General features: G+C 36.2%; 1 protein-coding gene across 1 annotated transcript; it reads left to right on the top strand.

Annotated features, from left to right (window-relative positions):
* The first annotated feature begins 1,410 nt into the window (after positions 1–1,410).
* PLRG1 (pleiotropic regulator 1) lies at positions 1,411–17,637 on the top strand. The gene is made up of 15 exons (XM_034411409.2): positions 1,411–1,620; positions 2,864–2,970; positions 3,690–3,829; positions 4,729–4,782; positions 6,189–6,282; positions 8,097–8,187; positions 8,338–8,439; positions 10,482–10,574; positions 10,891–11,040; positions 11,131–11,232; positions 11,830–11,932; positions 12,622–12,730; positions 14,272–14,411; positions 15,710–15,903; positions 16,930–17,637. The coding sequence occupies exons 1-15, from the start codon at positions 1,612–1,614 to the stop codon at positions 16,987–16,989; spliced, it is 1,548 nt and encodes a 515-aa protein (XP_034267300.1). The 5' UTR covers positions 1,411–1,611; the 3' UTR covers positions 16,990–17,637.
* Positions 17,638–20,187: the final 2,550 nt, after the last annotated feature.

Here is a 20,187-nt window from a genome sequence, read left to right on the forward strand (position 1 = left end):
AACTCTGAAATACTATGCAAACTTCGTAATGCTGTAAATATATATTTTTGTTATCTTTTGAATATCTGGATTGCATAGGAGACTGCCTTTTTTTAAAAAAAAAAATCACACTCCATTAAACCTTCCTTTTTTTAAAGAAAAGGGGGCAAAGTTTCTGCCTCAAGTGCTTTTCATTTTCCACAGGCTACTTCAGCATTTTTATCCAAAGTCTGGTTGACCTTAACAGGTGTTGTAGGTACTTCAATTCTATAATTTCTCTTAATACTTTTCTCCAAGTCTGGATGCAGCCTGGCCTAAAGATAACCCAGACCAATTATCTTGGGAATCCTCTACTAAGCAGACCTTGTTACCGACTGGAGGAATGGCTGCAAAGAAGACCTTGATAGATCTTTATTACTATATTTTATATATAATGATATATATAGTCTGTAAGGGGCGTGCATAAGTGCACCAACGTGCCTACCGTCCCCGTCCTACTGTCCCCATTTATTCGTATCCTTATCCTGTATTCATAATCATGTTTATACTTGTATCTGTAATCTTATACATGTTTGACAAATAAATAAAATAAAAACAAAATTTAGCCTACAGAAGTATGCTAGTTTTCCATTTCTTTAATAGCACCGAAACTATACTGCTCAAAAAAATAAAGGGAACACAAGCAGAAGACATCCGAGATCTGAATGAATGAAATAGCCTTATTAAATACTTTGTTCGTTACATACAGTAGTTTATACACTGCTCAAACAACTAAAGGGAACACAAAGCTACTGTATGTAACGAACAAAGTATTTAATAAGGCTATTTCATTCATTCAGATCTCGGATGTCTTCTGCTTGTGTTCCCTTTATTTTTGGGGGCAGTGTAATTTTGACAAACCCTTTCTTTTGGGTTTGAAAGAAAACTTAAAATTTAGAATTTTCTGGTTCAGAGTCTTCCAAACTGTTGATTTTTTTTAATCAAATCCGGAACTTGGGAGAGACAGAGCAGGAACGAAAAGTCGGCAGTTCGAATCCCTAGTATAGGTCTCGTGCGTGAGCGGGGAAGAGGTTGGACTACATGACCTCCAAGGTCCCTTCCAACTCTGTTACGTTGGGATCTTGCGATCCGCTCTTCTCAGTTTTGTAAAAGTCGATCAACCGGATTTCAAGAGTGCTAAAAGCTTGCACTCCTCCTCCTCCACGAAGGGACCTTGGGAGTAGTAGATCTCACACATTTGAAGTGTTAATATAAGAAATTTATCGTATATTATTGTTTTTTAATTATTATTTTTTTATTGAACATCGTATATTATTTATAGCTCTTCCACGGCTGCTTCTGTCGGTAAGAAGATTCCTCCCCAGCCGGCTGAAATTCTGACTCTAACTTCGCATCTACTGCCCCGCCCCCCGCGCCCCGCTCCGCCATCACGAGTCTATTTGCGCCGCCAATCAAGACGGCGAGCTTCTGCGCATGCTCCAGGGTGCGAGCAGGAAACGTCACTTCCGTCGCGCCGGTGACCGTTGCCGGAAGCGCCTGTTAGTAACAGACCTGGTTGTGGTGTAGTAGTTTCCGTTGAGGGGAGGAATCCGTTGCCGAAAACGGGCGGCTTTACCGAAGCCGGCTGCCATCATGGTGGAGGTAAGAAAGAAAGAGCGCTTTCCCTTCCGACCCTTTGGACGCGTCCAGGGCTTTATTCGAAAGGAAATGAGTGACGGGGCCCTCGGTCTTTCCCGCTGGGGCTGTGTTCGCCCAGCACCTTAGCCCAGGGGTGGGCAACTGTGGCCCTTTTACAACCTGTGGACTTCAACTCCCAGAATTCCTGAGACAGCCAAGGTGGCTCAGGAATTCTGGGAGTTGAAGTCCACAGGTCATAAAGGGGCCATATTTGCCCACCCCTGGCTTAGCCCTCCAAACCAGGGTGGGTCTCCAACCTTGGCAACTTTAAGCCTGGCGGACTTCAACTCCCAGAATTCCCCAGCCAGCAAAGCCTTGAGATATTGGCAGATAAATAAATAGCTGGACGTTTACTTCAGGGGTGGGTTCTACAATTTTTTGCTACCGGTTCTGTGGGCGTGGCTTAGTTTGTGGGCGTGGCTTGATGGTCATGTGACAATTCTTTAGGATTTAGCAGAGGTACTGGTCTACCAGGCTTTTAACTGCTTGCAGAGCTGTACCGATCTACCCATTTATTTTTGCAGGCACTGGTCTAGCCATTTATTTTTGCAGGCATTGGTCTACTTTTAACACTGATCAGCTGCAGGGTGGCCCTTTGAACCCCCCAGCAAGAGTTTAAACAGTGTTTTTTCTCCCTCTAGCCATCAGCTGGGACTCAGGAGGCAGCAATAGATTGGGGGTGGGGCCAAATAAAAGGTAAGAATAACGCGGGGGAACGGGGGGGGGAGAACCGGTTCGGTGAAGTCGTATCATCACCACTACCGGCTCGGCGGAACCGGGAGGAACCCACCACTGGTTTACTTCCATATAAATTGTACAATAGTAAGGGGGAGATTTCTTGTGACATATTGATCTTTAGAGCAAGAAGGAATGGCTACCTTTGGTTTTATTCCATAAAAAGTAAAACATAATGATTCTTTTGTTGAGTGATTAATGTAGTGGTTCCTTCTGACCTGAAGGTTACATTCTGTTGAGCTTTGAAGGAGGTAGGAAAAGTTTTATGTGGTTTCTTTTTCAAATCCCAATGAGGTCAGTTGTTCATTTTCTTTGCTCATTGGCACATAAAGAGAAATTATGGTTATCTGCCGGTAGTAATTGAATCCAAGACCAGAGGCTTAGTCTTCTGAATTTTTGGAGTCCGGCTGGAGCCCATCCTCAAGGAATTTCTCTCTAACAACAATGTGTGCTTTTTTTTTTTCTTTTTTAGGAAGTGCAGAAGCACTCCGTCCACACTCTTGTATTCAGGTCTTTAAAGAGGACCCATGATATGTTTGTGGCTGACAACGCAAAACCTGTATTATTAGATGAAAGGAGGTAAGAAATAGAACTAGGCATGAAGCGAAAAATAGGGTTTGTTTTGAACCCAGAATAAACACATTGTGCTTTAAAAGTTCTGCCAAATGGTATCATATAGGTTGTGGTTCTGCAGAATCAAATTCAAAACATTTGTTCTAGGTTTCAGCTGAAACAAAATTTGGGATTTTTTAATATAATGAATAGGAAAGACTAGTCTGCATCTCTCTTGCATCCCCCATGTGGTTTGTACAATGATCTTCTGAGTTCTTTCCTTTCCCTACCTGCCCTACTATTAGTGACTTCAAATGCAGCATATCTAACTGACTTGACCTCCTCCATCTATCCAATGTCCCCCCTCCCCCCAAATATTTCCTTATGCCATATTTGAAGCCAAGGCAGTCAGCAGATAGGAAAGGAAAGGAAAGCTGTCTGAAGACCGAGTAGGACAGTAGCAGCTAGGTCCCCCGCTTCCCCCCACCCCTGCTGATCTTTCCAATGCTTCCCTTTCCTTGCCTCACTTTAGCTTTTACCACTGGCATTGTTCATAGCTTGTATCCTGAAGTCTTGAATCAGTCCAGTATTCAGAGCTATATACCATGGAAAAATGGAATGATTCCCCTTAATGCAGTTAAATAAACTTCAAGTTATTGTATGTTAAATAATCCAAATTGATATGTTATTATAGTAAAACATATGTAAAAAAAAATAAAGATGTAATAAAGTATGTTTTTATGCAGCCACAAAGTTAAGATGGCAGTTAAACTCCGTACAGAGTATGGCTCTGTGCTACACATGCCTGTATTGAAAGAATGTGTTCGAGAGAAGGGTTCCCATGGTGTAGAGTCCTATGGACACAAGCAGTATCTCCAAAATCCAGGTAGGTGACCGTTACATGTGTGCAAGTGTGTAGGTGATGGATACAGATATGGCTTTAATAATCCTGAACCCGTGTTCAAGAAATACCTTTGGTCACTATCAGATGATAGTAACTGTAGAGATGCTTAGGATTGTTTTTATTGGATTTGTGTTCCACTTTTCAAGAGAGAGTTGCCTGCTCGCTGAAGAACAGTGAATTGTAACTGCCTGAAGGCTTGTCATTGTCTTGATTCATTGATTTAAGGCAGAGATAATTAAATATAGATCATAATGTAATAATAGATGTCTAGATATTTTAAAATACATTGGCAGAGTATCTGATTACTGGCTATGTAGAAAATTGTAATAACTAAAAAAGTTTTCAAACCCCAAGTTAAATAAATGAAAAAGAAAACTGAGTTAATTTCTATTTTCAGAACATGAATTTAGTTCCACTACTAATCACAAGTGGCTAGGATGAGTTTTTGTGGGTAGAGAGAGATTCTTCGTGAATTCTTAACTTGTGTCCATTTGTTCAAACAATTATTTTTCTTCTGAATTCAATCAGTGATCTTGAAATTCTAGTCAAAATAAAGTAGATCCTACAGGGTGAAGTCCACATGTGCCTGATTAAAAGAAAAAAGTATCATTTCAAATATGAAGACTTCTTGAACCTCCAGATATTGTTCAGAATATGTTTAACATCTTTGCTAAACTCCCCCTGAGCTTTTCAGATATTCAAATACATTTTTACATACATATACACATTCATATGCATAAAATATATGCATGATTTTGTACATTAATTGTTCAGTAGAAATTCAAATGATTGCAGTTTAAAATCATGACAGGAATTGTATAATCATTAAATGATTGTTTTTACTCTTCTATAAATGTCTTAATACATCTCTTAATGTTTAGGAGACGATAATGATTATTTGATAACAGGAACACATCCATATCCTCCTGGACCTGGTGAGTAAGCATACTGCCAAATACAATTATATTTAGGTTGAATTCTGTTGTATTCTAGAACAGGATCTTTGGGTCTCCCCTCAACTTTGTCTTCTTCAGGCTAAACACACCCAGTTTCTGAAGTATTTCTAAGATTGAGCCTGTAAGCCACTCACCATCTTGCTGTTCTTCTCTGTATTCTTTTTAGCTGCTCAGCAATCTCATGGAAGAATTCACCCATTCTTAGACATTGAGACAAACAAACAGAATTGCTTCCTGCTTGGAATACTTTGAATTAAGACAGTTAGCAGGATGCCAGATATTTTTCAAACTTTTAAACTAGGAATATATTCTTTTTGTTTGCTTTATCTATTCAGCTTCCCAGTAGATATATACTGTTAAATTCTCTTGAATGTTCTATCTCTTTTTATATAGCTTCAAAAAAATCTTATTCAAATTCATGTGTTATATACCGTTTTTTTTGGACTATAAGAGGCACTGGAATATAAGACGCACCTTAGTTTTTGGGAAGGAAAATAAGAAAAAATTTGATTGGGGGTGGATCGGCCTTCCGGAATACCCCCAACCAGCTGTTCCCAGAAGTGAACTTTAGCAACAGGCTCCTTGGTTGTGAGCTCTGTGCCTTGCTTTTTTTCCAGCCTATCAAATGGAGGTTTCAGAGACTTTTTTCAGCCTCTCAAACGGACGTTTCAGAGGCTTTTTTTTCAGCCTCTCAAACAGAGATTTCAGAGGCTTTCAGCCTCTCAAACTGAGGTTTTAGAGGCTTTTTTCAGCCTCTGAAACCTCCGTTTCAGAGGCTTGACGGGGTTACATTCGGTGTATAAGACGCATCCAAATTTTTACCCTCTTTTGGGGGGGGAGGTGCGTCTTATACTCTGAAAAATACGGTAAATTACGGATCACAACATTCTTTAATCCAATTTTATTTTTTAATCTCAGCTTCCACTCACTGAATTTCCAAACTCCTACATGGAATTAATGTTTTAACTTCTTGTAAAATTATTGTGAAACTGGTCTTTTTTAAAATTTAAAAAAACTGATTATTTTTGCTGAGTTCTATGAAACTAAGCAGTTGAAATATCTGTGTGACAGCATTAGCCCTATATCCAGAGACTGCAATGAATTAAAAGCATTCAAAATTAAAAAGTAGTCTATTAAAAAGAATAATACTTGAAGTGGGCAATCTTTTAATATATATAACATGTCTGTTATCAGTTAAAAACTTCACATAGAATTCCCTTGATTTCCCTGATTCCACAATTGCTTGAAGAAGTGATCATTGTTCCTTTATGTATTGCAAAATGAAAAATGGTACTGTATTAAATATATAATTCATAACCTAAATAAGCATTTAGTTATTAATTTTATTGTTCTTGATTATATTCTTTCTTTTTTTTAAAAAAAAGGAGTTGCTCTGACTGCAGACACTAAAATCCAAAGGATGCCTAGTGAATCAGCATCTCAATCACTAGCTGTGGCACTGCCTACTTCTCAATCCAAGTAATTATATTTTATTTATTAATCAGCTAAGAAAGCAAAATGGCATTTCAGATTCATTTGCAAAACACAGCGGTATTTGTCAAGCGGTATTTGTTTATTCATGATGGTGTGCTCCATTTGATTATGTTCTTTGTAATTAGCAGGAGGTTGGACTAGAAGACCTCCAAGATCCCTTCCCACTCTGTTATTCTATTCTATTCTAATTGTTCAGCAAGACGTTGTTTACTGTTGATAATTTAAGGGGAAAAAAAGTAAAATAGGAACTTACATCAAACAGCAAAACAGAAGCAGTATGTAAATCAATATCTTTTCTGTTTCTGATGGCTTTGTGTGGCATAAAAGATCTTTTGAGGAAAGCTGCTTTCTATAAGTGTCTAAAGATTTCTGTATGAGCCAGGACACAATCCATGAATAATATAATCCTAACAGGCTTTTGCTCGGTAATCATTTCAGTTTAATAGGACATACATTCAAGTATGCCTGTGTGGGATTGCTGTTAAGTAAGCAATCCTAAAAATACAAAGAAATAAATTGCAGTATAAATGACCTGATAATTAACTTCAGCTCTTTACTACATTATTGCTATATTAATACCGACCTTAAAAAGGAAGAGCCATGCAAGGATAGATCTGTCTGGTCAAGTATTCTTTTCCACAATGGCCAGCCAGAAAGGCATGCAAGTAAGATGGGTGCAATTTGCTTACTTAGTCTTCTATGCTGTCTCATTCTAATGTCTCTGGCAAAATACGCTACAGTTACAATGATCTCCTGTTTTTAAAAAATCCAAAATAATCTATCACAGGATCAGATAAATCAGTTACTCGGTCACAGTACAATATAACTTTATTCCTTGAAGACTTTAGAGAAGAGCAAAGGTTTATTTTAATATCTTTTCTGAATATTTATTAGAGAAGGAGCCATACGGCTATTCTAGGAGGAAGCCATATCCAGAAGACTGCCCTTTCTGCTAATTCTTGATAGTGTCAGAGTTCCAAGTAACACACCCCCCCCCCCGAAATCAAACTTCGAGGCTTGAAGTTCCTCAAAGCTAATTTTTATTAGAGATGTCATATTGGCACATCTGGGAAAACCCGAATCTGAAAGTTTCTGGATTTTCCTAACCCAAAAGAAAGTTCAAGTCCTTGCCCTTCACTCACACGTCCACCACGTGAACCAATCAGGTACCCTCCAGAACAGAAGATACCTCCTCATTCTTCTCAGCACAGCTGCAGGGCACAATGGCCTTGACTTTCTAGAAAGAATTTTATTTTGACTACATATCCTCTTCACTCTATACAATCCCCCCTCCCATTTTCCCACAGTAGAATTTGTGGCAGGCCTGAAGCCTCAAAGGTAGAAAGATGGCTTCCAGGTCTGACAGATAGACAGATTCCAGTCAGAGTAAATGGTCTTATCAACGGGACAGCAATAGCATCTTTTTATTCTTATCTCCAGCAATCCTTTTGGACGTACACGCTTCCATTAGCAACAGAGCTTATAAACCATGCTTGCCTCGATGGATGTGCATGTATGACATATTTCTTCCTTTGGTATTATGATAAGCACTGATACAAGGTGAAAATTAGTCAAGTCTAAGGCTCATGAAATACTATGGAATCTAATAGTTATGATTAAAATGTTGCTACTTATTACCAGTTTAGCTGGATTGTGATCTGAACATATTTGTTCGTTCTGCACTAGCATGATGATATTCCACAGATTTTCTCGAATAGGTGTATTATCAGTTTTATGCAGAATCAGCAGTCTATTCGTTCTGGAGGTAATAAACCCTCATCATTTTTTTCTCATTTCAGAATAGAATCAAATAGAACTGCTGCTAGTGTAGGTGATATATATAGACATGCTGGGATTTCTGAGCGTTCACAGCCTCCAGGTTTGACTATGGTAAGTTTCACTTCTCATGTAAAAACCAGATTATATTTAGCCTTCTAATGAGCTCGAAAGAGCATAGAATTTTTGTGACAGAATTATAGGCCCATGTAAAAGTAGTCCAAAGAAGAAAAATATATGATGTCGTGTTTGTTCAATTTATAGGCTATGATGGAAGCTGGTGGGAATAAAAATTCTGCATTGATGGCAAAAAAGGCTCCAACAATGCCAAAACCACAGTGGCATCCACCATGGAAGCTATACAGAGTAAGTAGTAAATATATTAGAAGTATTTATTGCCGGATAAATAGTTTGTGAAATGTTGGACTAGTTTAGATGGGAGATACAAAACCATACGCTGAGGTTATTAGAAGAATAAGCCTATTCTGATCTTGAGTTCAGTTACTATCAGTCCTACTTCAGTATGTTTCAGGTAAATTGGAAACATCTATTAATAAACTAACTGCATTCTGATTAAAGTTTATTGACTGAATCAAGGTCGTATCACATTTTTATCCTGTCTTGTTCCAGTAAATCATAACTGAATTACAATTTCTGTGAGTTACTTAAAATTTGAAATGATGTTTCTAATCACTACAAAGTAAATAAATAAATAAATAAAATAAATAAATAATTTTATTTCTATACCGCCCTTCTCCCGAAGGACTCAGGGCGGTGTACAGCCTATTAAAAGCACAAAGACAAACATCAGTTAAAAATAGTTAAAATCATTACATAATTTCGGCTCAGATTTAAAACCCCAAAATTGAAAACACCCAATTTCAAAATCATTACATTGATAGCCCGGCTTGGCGGAACAACAGGGTCTTCGGTGCGCAGCGAAACACCCGGAGGTCGGAGATCTTACGTATTTCTGGGGCCAGTTCATTCCACAGGGCAGGGGCTCCCACAGAGAAGGCCCTCCCACTCGGTGTCGCCAGCCGACATAATTTGGCTGATGGCACCCTGAGGAGACCCTCTCTGTGGGAGCGAACTGGCCGGTGGGACGCTGTTGGTGGCAGAAGTCGGTCTCGAAGGTACCCGGGTCCTATGCCATGGAGCGCTTTAAAGGTGGTGACCAACACCTTGAATCGCACCTGGAAGACCACTGGGAGCCAGTGCAGCTCGCGCAGGAGGGGTGTCACGTGGGCACAACGGGTTGCGCCCATAACCACCCGCGTGGCCGCATTCTGGACCAGCTGGAGCCTCCAACAGAAAAGTAGCAGAAAAAATAGCAAAAACAGCTTGATATAAAATCTAATTCCAACTAATTTTAGTTCAGATAGCTTGGTCTTGCATGGAATACTATTGGCGGAACTGTCAGAGTGAGTGGAACTAATTTTTTTAAGCTCCCATCCTTCAGAACTTCATGGAAACATACTGTATGTAGAGCCCCTTAGAAGCATCTAGCTCATTACAGACATGTACACAGTATATGACTTATTTATTGCCTCCCACATTAGTTAACTAATTACTTTTACAAAATGGTGTGACAACCATAGTAGGCAAGGCAACACATTCTTAAATACAGTTCAAACAAGATTAACGCAAGTTCACTTTAAAATGGAAGAAAGATACGGACAATTTATCTTTATACCACCAAGGAGGAAACTTAAAAAGATTAAAATGATGCAACTTGGGGGAGAGGGGGGAAACACAGCTCCAAACTGAAGTTTAACTAATATAATACTGACCCTTTTAATCTAGCTCTATGGATTATATAGACAAAAGGTGTTGCAAAGGAATTTGCCCTAGAAGGCAGCAACAAAAATAATTTTATTTCAAATAAAATTTGAACTTAACATAGTCTACAAATTCATGGTCATGGATGGATCTGCTGTGGTGGCGCCGTGTAGGCGCTCCGGTGGCTCAGTAATTAGAATGCAGTATTGCAGGAATTTGATCCTGATTGGTTCAAAATTGACTCATCCTTTCATCCTTCTAAGGTTGATAAAATGAGGATCCAGATTGTTGGAGAAAATATGCTGACATTGTAAACTGCCCAAAGAGTGCTTTAAAAAGTGATATATAAGTCTTATTGCTATTGCTATTTGCACATAACGATAATCCTAATTTAGTGCAGAACTGGGCAACCTGCATTTTGCAATTTCCTTTGGAACCCCTTAATCATTATTCATTGAAAATTGTCAACATTACAGTTACTGGTAAATTTGAAGCCAAATGACCAAACAGACTTTTTGTTATGTAACTGCTTTAAGCTGTCAGGATTTATATGTTAGTTTTGGAAGACACTTCCAAAACATTCCATATTTTATCTAAATTGATAAATTATCCTGTAACTTTTGCAGGTTATCAGTGGACATTTGGGATGGGTGAGATGTATTGCAGTTGAACCAGGGAATCAGTGGTTTGTTACTGGCTCTGCTGACAGGACCATAAAGGTGAGATATTGACTTAATTGTGGTCCAGTACTTTTTTATTATTATTTCGCTAATATATTTCATAATAGTGCTTTAGTAATATCCACTTCATTATATTTTATTATCTTCTATCTTTGCCTATAGGCCAAATTGTTTAAGTGTATTAGGACTTCCAAATTGGGATTGGTATAGTAAACTATTGTTTCAGTCTTTCTACCATCCTGAAGGAATGTATTTTGTATTCCAGTAAGATCTTTGAGATGTTGCTCAATTAGAATAACAGACATTTGTGTGTTTTATTTCAAAGCACACCAAAGATGTATTTTTCTCATTACAGATTTGGGATCTTGCAAGTGGCAAATTAAAACTGTCTTTAACAGGACATATTAGTACAGTTCGAGGTGTAATAGTCAGTGGAAGAAGTCCTTATCTGTTCTCATGTGGGGAAGACAAACAGGTGAAATGTTGGGATCTTGAATATAATAAGGTAACTAAATAAACTTGAAACAGTTGGAATCTTTCAGCAATGTAATGATGATAGAACATTCAGTACTGATGGTAATATGTTTACATCCAGGTTATTAGGCATTACCATGGCCATCTAAGTGCTGTGTATGGTTTGGATTTGCATCCAACAATAGATGTGCTTGTAACTTGTAGCAGAGATTCAACAGCACGTGTAAGTAAAGCCAAAATTTTTATATATTTTTTTTGAAAAAAAAACTTGTTTGTCCCTGTGGAAACTAATGTGATTTTTTTTTTCATTAGCTATTTATACTCCCTTTTTAAAATCTTCAGATTCTATTAATTCCAGTCAATCAAATAAGAATGATATCTAAATATGGAAAGTGAGTTATCTGATGCATTTGTAACCCCAGCATCCCAGGATTGTGCCACTGAAATACTTTTGCAAAATAAATTTGGGGAGTACTGTTTAATACTTTTTTGTTTTAAGGATCGGGAGTAGAAATAAGAGAGGTCCCTGGGACTGCAAACTGTTGTAATCCATGCTTTATTCCTCAAAAATAAGCTGAGCAGTTTCAGTTCTGCTCCTTCCAATAGCAAACCATGCCAATGGCAGGAATGCTTGTGTGTTTCTGTTATTTTCCTATATGAATACTGTTCTTACTGTATGTGGGAGTTCATAAGTGATACTAAAGTCAGCAGGATCCTGAGTGATAAACTCATAATTATATACAAATGGTAACGTTTGTTTGATAAAGATTGTAACCTTTACATTGTTGTACTTAATTGTTCAAATTTATGATCTTATTAGATCTGGGATGTAAGAACAAAAGCTAGTGTGCATACATTGTCAGGACACACGAATGCTGTGGCAACAGTGAAGTGCCAAGCAGCAGAGCCACAGATTATCACAGGTATGATTAATGTTGCTTGTTAGAGTGGAACATAATTCAGTAAGTTGGTCCTGTAGCCAACTTGCACGTAGTTACTTATGATTGAATAAAATGCTTCCATTTGTTGCATTCGTAGTTTTCAATTATGTAAATGTTTTCAATAATTCTGCATATAGCTAAGAACCTCTGGGTATAAACAAGTATAAATACCCAGAATTCCTTTAAAAATACATATTAAAAGCATGAGAATCTTGAATGCTTTTCAGAGTTGTTATTGGATTGCGGCTAATACTTATTCAGGCAAATAGATTTAAGTTTTGAAAAACTGTCTTACAAAGGAAGAGAAGGTCTTTCAGAAAATCATCTCTTTACTGCTTTGACCATATGAATAAGGCCTACAAATGAACTAGAATATGTATCTGCAGCAGTTCAATTTGTGGCTCCTGGGACTTTCCCTGGAGCTATGGTAGAACAGAGCGGGTATTGTTCTGCCAAGGTCATAATTGTTGTTGACGTGCTGTATGATCTCTGTGTTGCTGGAGTGGGGTGCCAGAAGTAATACCAGTATCTCTACCACCTTTCTTATTTTAATAAGACTCAAAGCATCAGGAAGATTTTCAAGTGCAGGGCAAAGAAAAACATTAAGGAAAAACAAAATGTGGTCTAAGTATTTATCTATATTACTTCTTAAATTCATTTCTTCACTGTAGGAAGTCATGATACCACCATACGTCTCTGGGACTTGGTAGCAGGAAAAACACGAGTCACCTTAACAAATCACAAGAAATCCGTAAGAGCAGTTGTCTTGCATCCAAGACAGTAAGATTTTCCATGTTTTTTTTTTTAAAAAAAAGGCTTTTAAAAAAGTAAATAAACTTTTTTTAGTATAGATAAATCAGATTACCAGTCATGAACTCAATACTGTGCTGCCTATTTAAGGCAATAATATGTTTAATTTCTCTAGCAGTTGTAACTATTAGAGCAATGTATTATTGCAGTGTCACAAACCTTCTGAGCTTTTGATCATTGCTTGAAATTTTCCTTCATCAAAGCCAGAGGGTTTTGTGCAAAAGTTGGTTCTGTATTACAGCATAACAAGATCAAAGTATATAAGATTAAAGCTGCAATCTTGCATAAACTTACTTAGATTGTGTTTCACTATAATTAGTGAGGAAGAGTTTGGTGTTTATTCTTAGATTTAAATAGTTCATTTCTTTACACTGATGAAGGCAGTATGCCTTCTGCTGGCGTTGTTCCCCTTTTACATCTCAATAAGAGACTGAGAGTGGATAGATTTGCAAATTAAGCCATAGTGTGATTGCTTTCATTTAGACTTTACACCAATTTACTGTGGCTTCTAAAATTATTAGAAAATACCTTCTAATATTCTGCTCACCAAATAGAACTGTTTACTTGGGAAAAATGAATATTGGAAAATATCTTCTAATATTCTACTGACCAAATAGAGCTATGATGGATTATTCCCATACAGTAAATCTTTGATTTTATTATCTTTAGTTGAATAAAGTACCAGGGGGCACATTGGCTCAGTGGTTAAAGATGCTGAGTTTGTCAGCTGGAAAGTTGACAGCCTGGGTTCGAGACCCAAGTGCTGTGCAACTGGGTGAGCTCCCATTCCTGCCCCAGATCCTGCCCACCTAGCAGTTCGAAAGCATGCAAATGTGAGTAGATTATTAGGTACCACTTTGGTGGGAAGGTAACAGTGTTCTGTGTGCCTTTGGCTTATAGCCAGGCTGGCAACATGACAATGGAAGATGTCTTCGGATAATGCTGGCTCCATCAGCTAGGAAATGGAGATGAGCACCGTTCCTTAAAGTGGGACTGGATAGGGGAAACCTAGTTAAGTAATATAAAGTGGACAAAATTTATCTGTATGCTATATCTTTCTATGTATTATATAAAAACCTACCATTTTATACTGAATAAAATAAACATGCATACATTTTCCTTCCTATTTTATGTATATGTAACTTCCCATTTATATTTAACAATATTTGGCTTTAACAATCATCCTACTCCTCATTAATCAGTTACTCTGTTTTGAAACAAGCAGTTCTACAGTGCTTAAATTACTGGGTGAAGAACGTAGGCTTTCTAGTTGCTGCTGAATGTCAAGTTCCATATAGTTTTTACTACTAATAATGTGGATTGAGATCACTGGAAGTTGTAATTCAAAAATACCTGGAAAGCCATGTTTCTTCGCCACTAAAAATAATTCAGAGGAAATAATTTAACATTGAAACTGTAATAAACCCTGGTAACTTTAACAATCAGTAATTAAATATTGATTAATTAGACATCCAGTAATTTTTAAAATCTTAATATACATTTTCTTACAGGTACACATTTGCATCTGGATCTCCAGATAATATAAAACAGTGGAAATTCCCTGATGGAAATTTCATCCAAAACCTTTCTGGCCATAGTGCTATTATCAACACGTTGGCTGTGAACTCAGATGGAGTCCTGGTTTCTGGAGGTAAGTTAAAATTTGCATATGATTTGAAAACAAATTCTAATTTGCTATTATGCACTGTAAGACTCATGATACAGCACTGTCATTTCTATTCTAAAGCTCTGATTATTTAGAACTTATTAGCAGACTTAATCATTAGCATGAACATCAGTGATGGAAGGATTTAATTGGGTTTCCAATTTATTTTGACCTTTCATTTTTGGAACGCTAACCTGTGGCTATCCATAGGCTGTCAGACTATTGTACCATCATGTCTAACCAGTAGCCGTGCTGTGACATTGAGAATCCACAAGTTTCCCATTTCTAGTTTAAAATGTCCTTGCCCAAGTTTCAACATCTTCTCTCCTGTAAGATTTTCCTGCACAAAGGCAAAAGTCAATATATTTACTTCAAATTTTGGTACTTGCTACAATCTGATGTGGGCAAGGAGATCAGCCTGCCCAAAACTAACAGTTGTGCTGCCCACCAGGGCTAGTGCATCATGTCAGTTTTTCAATTTTTTCCTTCTAAAGACAGCAATACACACTTGTTTCAACAAATGTTTGCAGGGTAGTAATTTCATTTTTCAGCATCAGGCACTGCAAACTGCTTTAAAAATAGATTTGAGCATTTTACATTTGGTTCATTTGGGACTAGTTAATTAAAATAATTACAAGTACTAAACACCCAATGCTTAGTTATATTTTAATTTTAAAATTATTTTTGTATTTAAAGGAATATATATCTATCATATAGCCATGTTCTTGGGAGAGCTTTCAGTAAAAGCTAATTCAAGCTCATTTAAATATATATACCAGGAGAAATGGTAAAGCAAGTTTAGCCTAAAACATCACAGATAATATGAAGAGTTTCTACCTGGTGCCAGTATATTCGCACAGGAATTCTGGGAAGTTTTTTTTTTCTGGGCTTTCTAGTCCTCAGGTACGTTTGTTATGTTTAACTATAATTCTCATTAGGTATATAATCCAATACATACAAATGGCCAAGCCTAGGAGACTATTTGCAATATATATTAACTGCCAATAGCAAGCATTATTTTCCTATACATAGTATCAGTACAAGTTATAGGAAAATAAAATACTATATCTTGGTAAAGCACTTGTAATGTTTAAATTTTTCTAGAAGTCAATTCTAGTGAAATCAGAGGGGCACAGAAATGGATTGTTAATCTTATTACGTAGAAATGAATTGTGTAGATGCAAACAGATCTGGATTATGGTGGATGTAGTCAGTCTTCGGAATAACTCTGCTTTATACTTGAATTGTAACTTTGAATGAATATGCCAGTGTTTTATTTTCAGCTGACAATGGTACAATGCACCTTTGGGATTGGAGAACTGGGTACAACTTCCAAAGGGTGCATGCAGCTGTACAGCCTGGCTCTTTGGACAGTGAATCTGGAATATTTTCTTGTGCATTTGACCAATCTGAAAGCAGACTTCTTACAGCTGAAGCTGACAAAACTATAAAAGTCTACAAAGAAGATGAGTCTGCGGTATGTGGAATATTTTTTAATACCATTTTACAGCATAAAACTAGGTTAAAGATACACTTAGTGCACATATTCTGAAATCTCAAAAGTATATTTAAGGTTAAACTGTTTTTAAATAAGGCTCACAAACAACATTTTACACAACTGGAAACATTATTTTAAAAAAATAGGATTTATAAGTTGAGTTCAGTTGCTTGATAGAAACTTTCCAGTAATAGAATAAAATAAATGCTTTTGCATTCTGTTCTTCAGTTTCAGTAAAGTAACTTTGAGAACATTATGTGATCAGATATTTATTCAGTTTGGCTAACAAAATATGTGTTTATGATTGCATTTTAAAAACAGTGAATTACACTTTATAGAACAATTTTACATATATCTTACTCATAAGAAAGTTCAACTTAGTTTTGTGGAATTTATTTCCAAGTAAATTTATGATATTTCAACCTGCTTTCACATTTAGTATGGCAGCATGTTGTGATGTATAAAGGAAGATATATGAAAACAAACCAATTGGTTGAATTCTGGTAGTTCACAAATGACAAGAAATCACTCTTAGACTATTTAGCAAAATATCTGATTAATGAAAATAGTAAAATGGAGCACACACTTTCAAAAACAATTGTAATTCTTATGTTTCTTAATTGATGCTGTGGTTTATATGAAAGATTTCAATTGGACTTTTAAAATTCTTTCCCAAACTGTTAATCATGGATAACTTGAGATGAAATAGGAAATAAACCCATATGTGTTTTTTGTGTTTCCATACCAATAGTGTCTTTCTCTTCCCATTAAAATTTAAAAAGAAATGGAGAATATTGATACAATTCCTCCTCAGCTAGGGATTGATTGGGAAGTTAATATGAGTGACTGTTCTAAATAAGAAAGACCAAAGTAGTCTAAATTGACATATCATTTGGGATTGTATTCAGAAATTCCCTAGAGCCAATTTAAGGAAATATGTAACTGTAGCATATGCAAAATTAGAATTGGGCTAGAACTCTTTTTTTTCTCCTTTAATCTCTCCAGACTGAAGAAACTCATCCTGTTAGCTGGAAACCTGAAATCATCAAGAGAAAACGATTTTAATGAAACCAAACTTCCATTGATGTGCCATAATCCCAATCCTTTGTGACATAGCCGAAACACTGCTAAAGCCATTGCTTCAGTTTGCAGTCTTTACATTTTGTATTGCTTTCTTGTCCGAGTTTATTTTTTCTCTTCTTCTATAATACTTTCTTTTGGAATTTATTTTTTCTCTCAACCTAGAAAAATCAGCTGCAGCTATTATACATGTCTGAAGAAATCAGAGTACATTACACAGTAGAGTGCTGTTAACTGTAAACCATTAAATGTTTGCATGTCTTTCTGTGTGGATGGAAGGTTTTCTTTCTGCCTTCTTGATGAAAAAGTAATGTTTGAAATTTTGATGATTATTTTTTTAAAAAAACCATTATATACTACTCTCTCTTAGAACCCCAAACGGTAAAATTGTCAAAATTTTACCATTCGGAAAACAAAAGCCATTGTAGTAATGATTCACGTCCTTAATACAATGTGCTGCTTGTCAAGATGTAATCCAATACATTTCATTTCATTTCATTTCCCCTAAAATAGAAGATTTAACTGCAGTCTCATATGTTGAATGTGCATCATTCTGCTTGAGTCACGGTTCTATTTTTGCCTATCCCATGTTGGAATCATCATTAAAATTTTATTGAAACAACCTTTTAAAAATAATTTGATGTTTGTCTCTTCCATTTTTACGTTCTTCTTTATAAAAGCTTGAAAACAAAGTGAAGGTAGTACATTGGAGAGGATATAGAATAAATTTCAGAAACAGGTACACTTTTCAGCTGAAATAAAATATACTTGTATATGGGTGGACTTTGCTTTAAATGTAGTGGCAAAGTGTTCCTTGTTTTGGTTTGCAGCCCTTCAAACAACATTGAATTTTGCTTCTGAGTAGCATGATCTCCCTAGCTTTTCAAAGAGTGAGAGGAAGTCCCTTAGGAAGGACTAAAAAAATCACTGTACATCTTTTTCTGTTTTGGATTTTGCTTACTGCTTCAAGGGTGTGTCTAATATAGATTGACATCTTTAGCTTTTTCTCCCCTCCATGTGAGTTGTAACAAAGACAAGTTAAATATAAATGATATAATGTGTTCACTTAAACTTTCTTAAAAATGTTCAAGGTATGTATTATATGTATGCTTGTATTCATTCACATGTAATGTCAGTAGCATGCTTGATTTGTAAGGTACTGTTATTAGTGTAATTTCCATATAACACCTAAAGCTGTTAATGAGTAGGTTTTGATAAAAAAATATGCAATTGCTGTAGAAAGCTTTTGTTACAAAGATCATGTATGTTGCAAGTGTGTAATGATACATTTTTAAGTACCTTAAAAAAATTGGAATAGTTATCACTTTTCCTTATACTCTGACTCAGGTTGGAGTTATTGTGAAGCTGTGATCCATTGCTTATATTTATACCAAGGTGATCAATTATATTTAATATCAGGTGGAACTACTTAGGAATTTATGTTGCAAGTTTTCGTTAAATGAAATGACTGCATTGCATCAATATTTTTAAACGTCAGCTACAGATTATAAACCTAAGTTAAGCATATCACAAGTATGTGACCTCCTTGTGTTAATAACTATTTTATTCCTCATACTAGAGAATTATGGGAGAAAAGAACTAAAAGTTTCACTTGTGCAATTGCAATTTGAGAAGAATCTCTGATAGAAACTTGCTTTTGGTCCATATATTTGCAGAAGAATGTCAAAAGCTATTTCCCTTATGTTTGATTCCTTGGGTCACATTCAAAGTGTTTCCATTTAAAAGCAATTGCTTAATATGTTGAGTACCTGATATTAACATTTTAATTGAAAATAGGGATATTCTGTTTGGAAAGACTTCATAACATTTGCTACTTGGCCAGGGTGCTCCGAAGCTTTGTCAAGTAAATCAGTATATTCTAGCGTTTCAGAAAGTAATCATGTCTTGGTTTTTTTTTAATTGTGTGACAGACCAATGAGCTGGAGCCAATCTCAGGAACGATGCCCAGATCTTTATTCTATATCAATGGGAGCTTTCAATGTGATCCTTCAAGCGTAATCTTTCAGGAGCTCCAGGGAATAGCTACTCAGGCCAAATTCTAAACAGCCTCTTAAGTACTATCTTATTCTCCAGGAGCCATACATAGGATGGTTAAATGGGCAGGTATATAGAGTACTCCCTACCCCCAAAAAAACCCCAAAGATAGCTTCCACAAGGGTAAGCTAAAAAGCTAATCGCTGAAAGGATTTCATAGTCCAACCTACTTGGATTTTACATAAGCTTTGTTGAAGAGGTTTTAGAAATCATTGCTAATCATTAATTGCTAATAGATTTTTCCAAGATACTAAAACAATCCAGAGAAAATTAGGAACTGGATATAAGCTGTACAATGGTTACTTCAGTTGATATGAGATTACTCATCTTTATCTTAAGAAATACCAGAACTATTATAAATGTTGATTTGCACAATTGCAGGTGTAAGTAAAATGGTGATCATAGAAAATAATGTTATGACTAAATTACTTTTAGATATATATCATTTCTGGATGATAATCATGGAACCACATTGATGGAAAATATCCTATATTTACAATGTTGAGATGTACTCAGTCTATACTGAGGTGGACAAAAAATCTTGTGCTCTAAATTCTCCTTAGCTCATAAGGATAAAACTGCTATTTGGGCAATTTATCAGGGCTATATTAAGTACTAGTAATGTTTGATTTTATAACAATTTTAAAAGCACAAAATGATCTTTTCGCATTTATTTAAAGGAAAAAATACAGTTTCTGTTATATGTTTCATTTATTCTGCCTTTATCATTATTGCCATTGGTAAAAGCAACAAGAGCTGCTTGTATTGGACTGAGTCAACAACTTGAAAAAAGTCAGTTAAAGGGGATTTATTTATTTCCTTGGCTACGGCAAGACTCAAACAGTAGTCAAATTTATTTAGATTTGTGCATAAAAAAGTGTTTTTAAAACTATCTCTTCCACGTCAATGCAGGTAATTCATAAGTGTACCACTGAAATACTGTTGAGGCATGTTCCCCCCAAAAGAAACAAGGACTAAATGTACTTGACAGGAAATATAATAGGTTTCATACCATTCTATGTAATTTATCTCCAAGTAACGTGTATATTACTCTGCTATAATGAGAAACAATAGCAACTAAAATTAATGAGTGGATCTGTACTGCAGTGAATAGTATCTTCTAGATAA

The sequence above is a fragment of the Pantherophis guttatus genome, chromosome 8 (genome assembly GCF_059756535.1).
Source record: "Pantherophis guttatus breed Tessera chromosome 8, ASM5975653v1, whole genome shotgun sequence".
Taxonomy (NCBI): Eukaryota; Metazoa; Chordata; class Lepidosauria; order Squamata; family Colubridae; genus Pantherophis; species Pantherophis guttatus.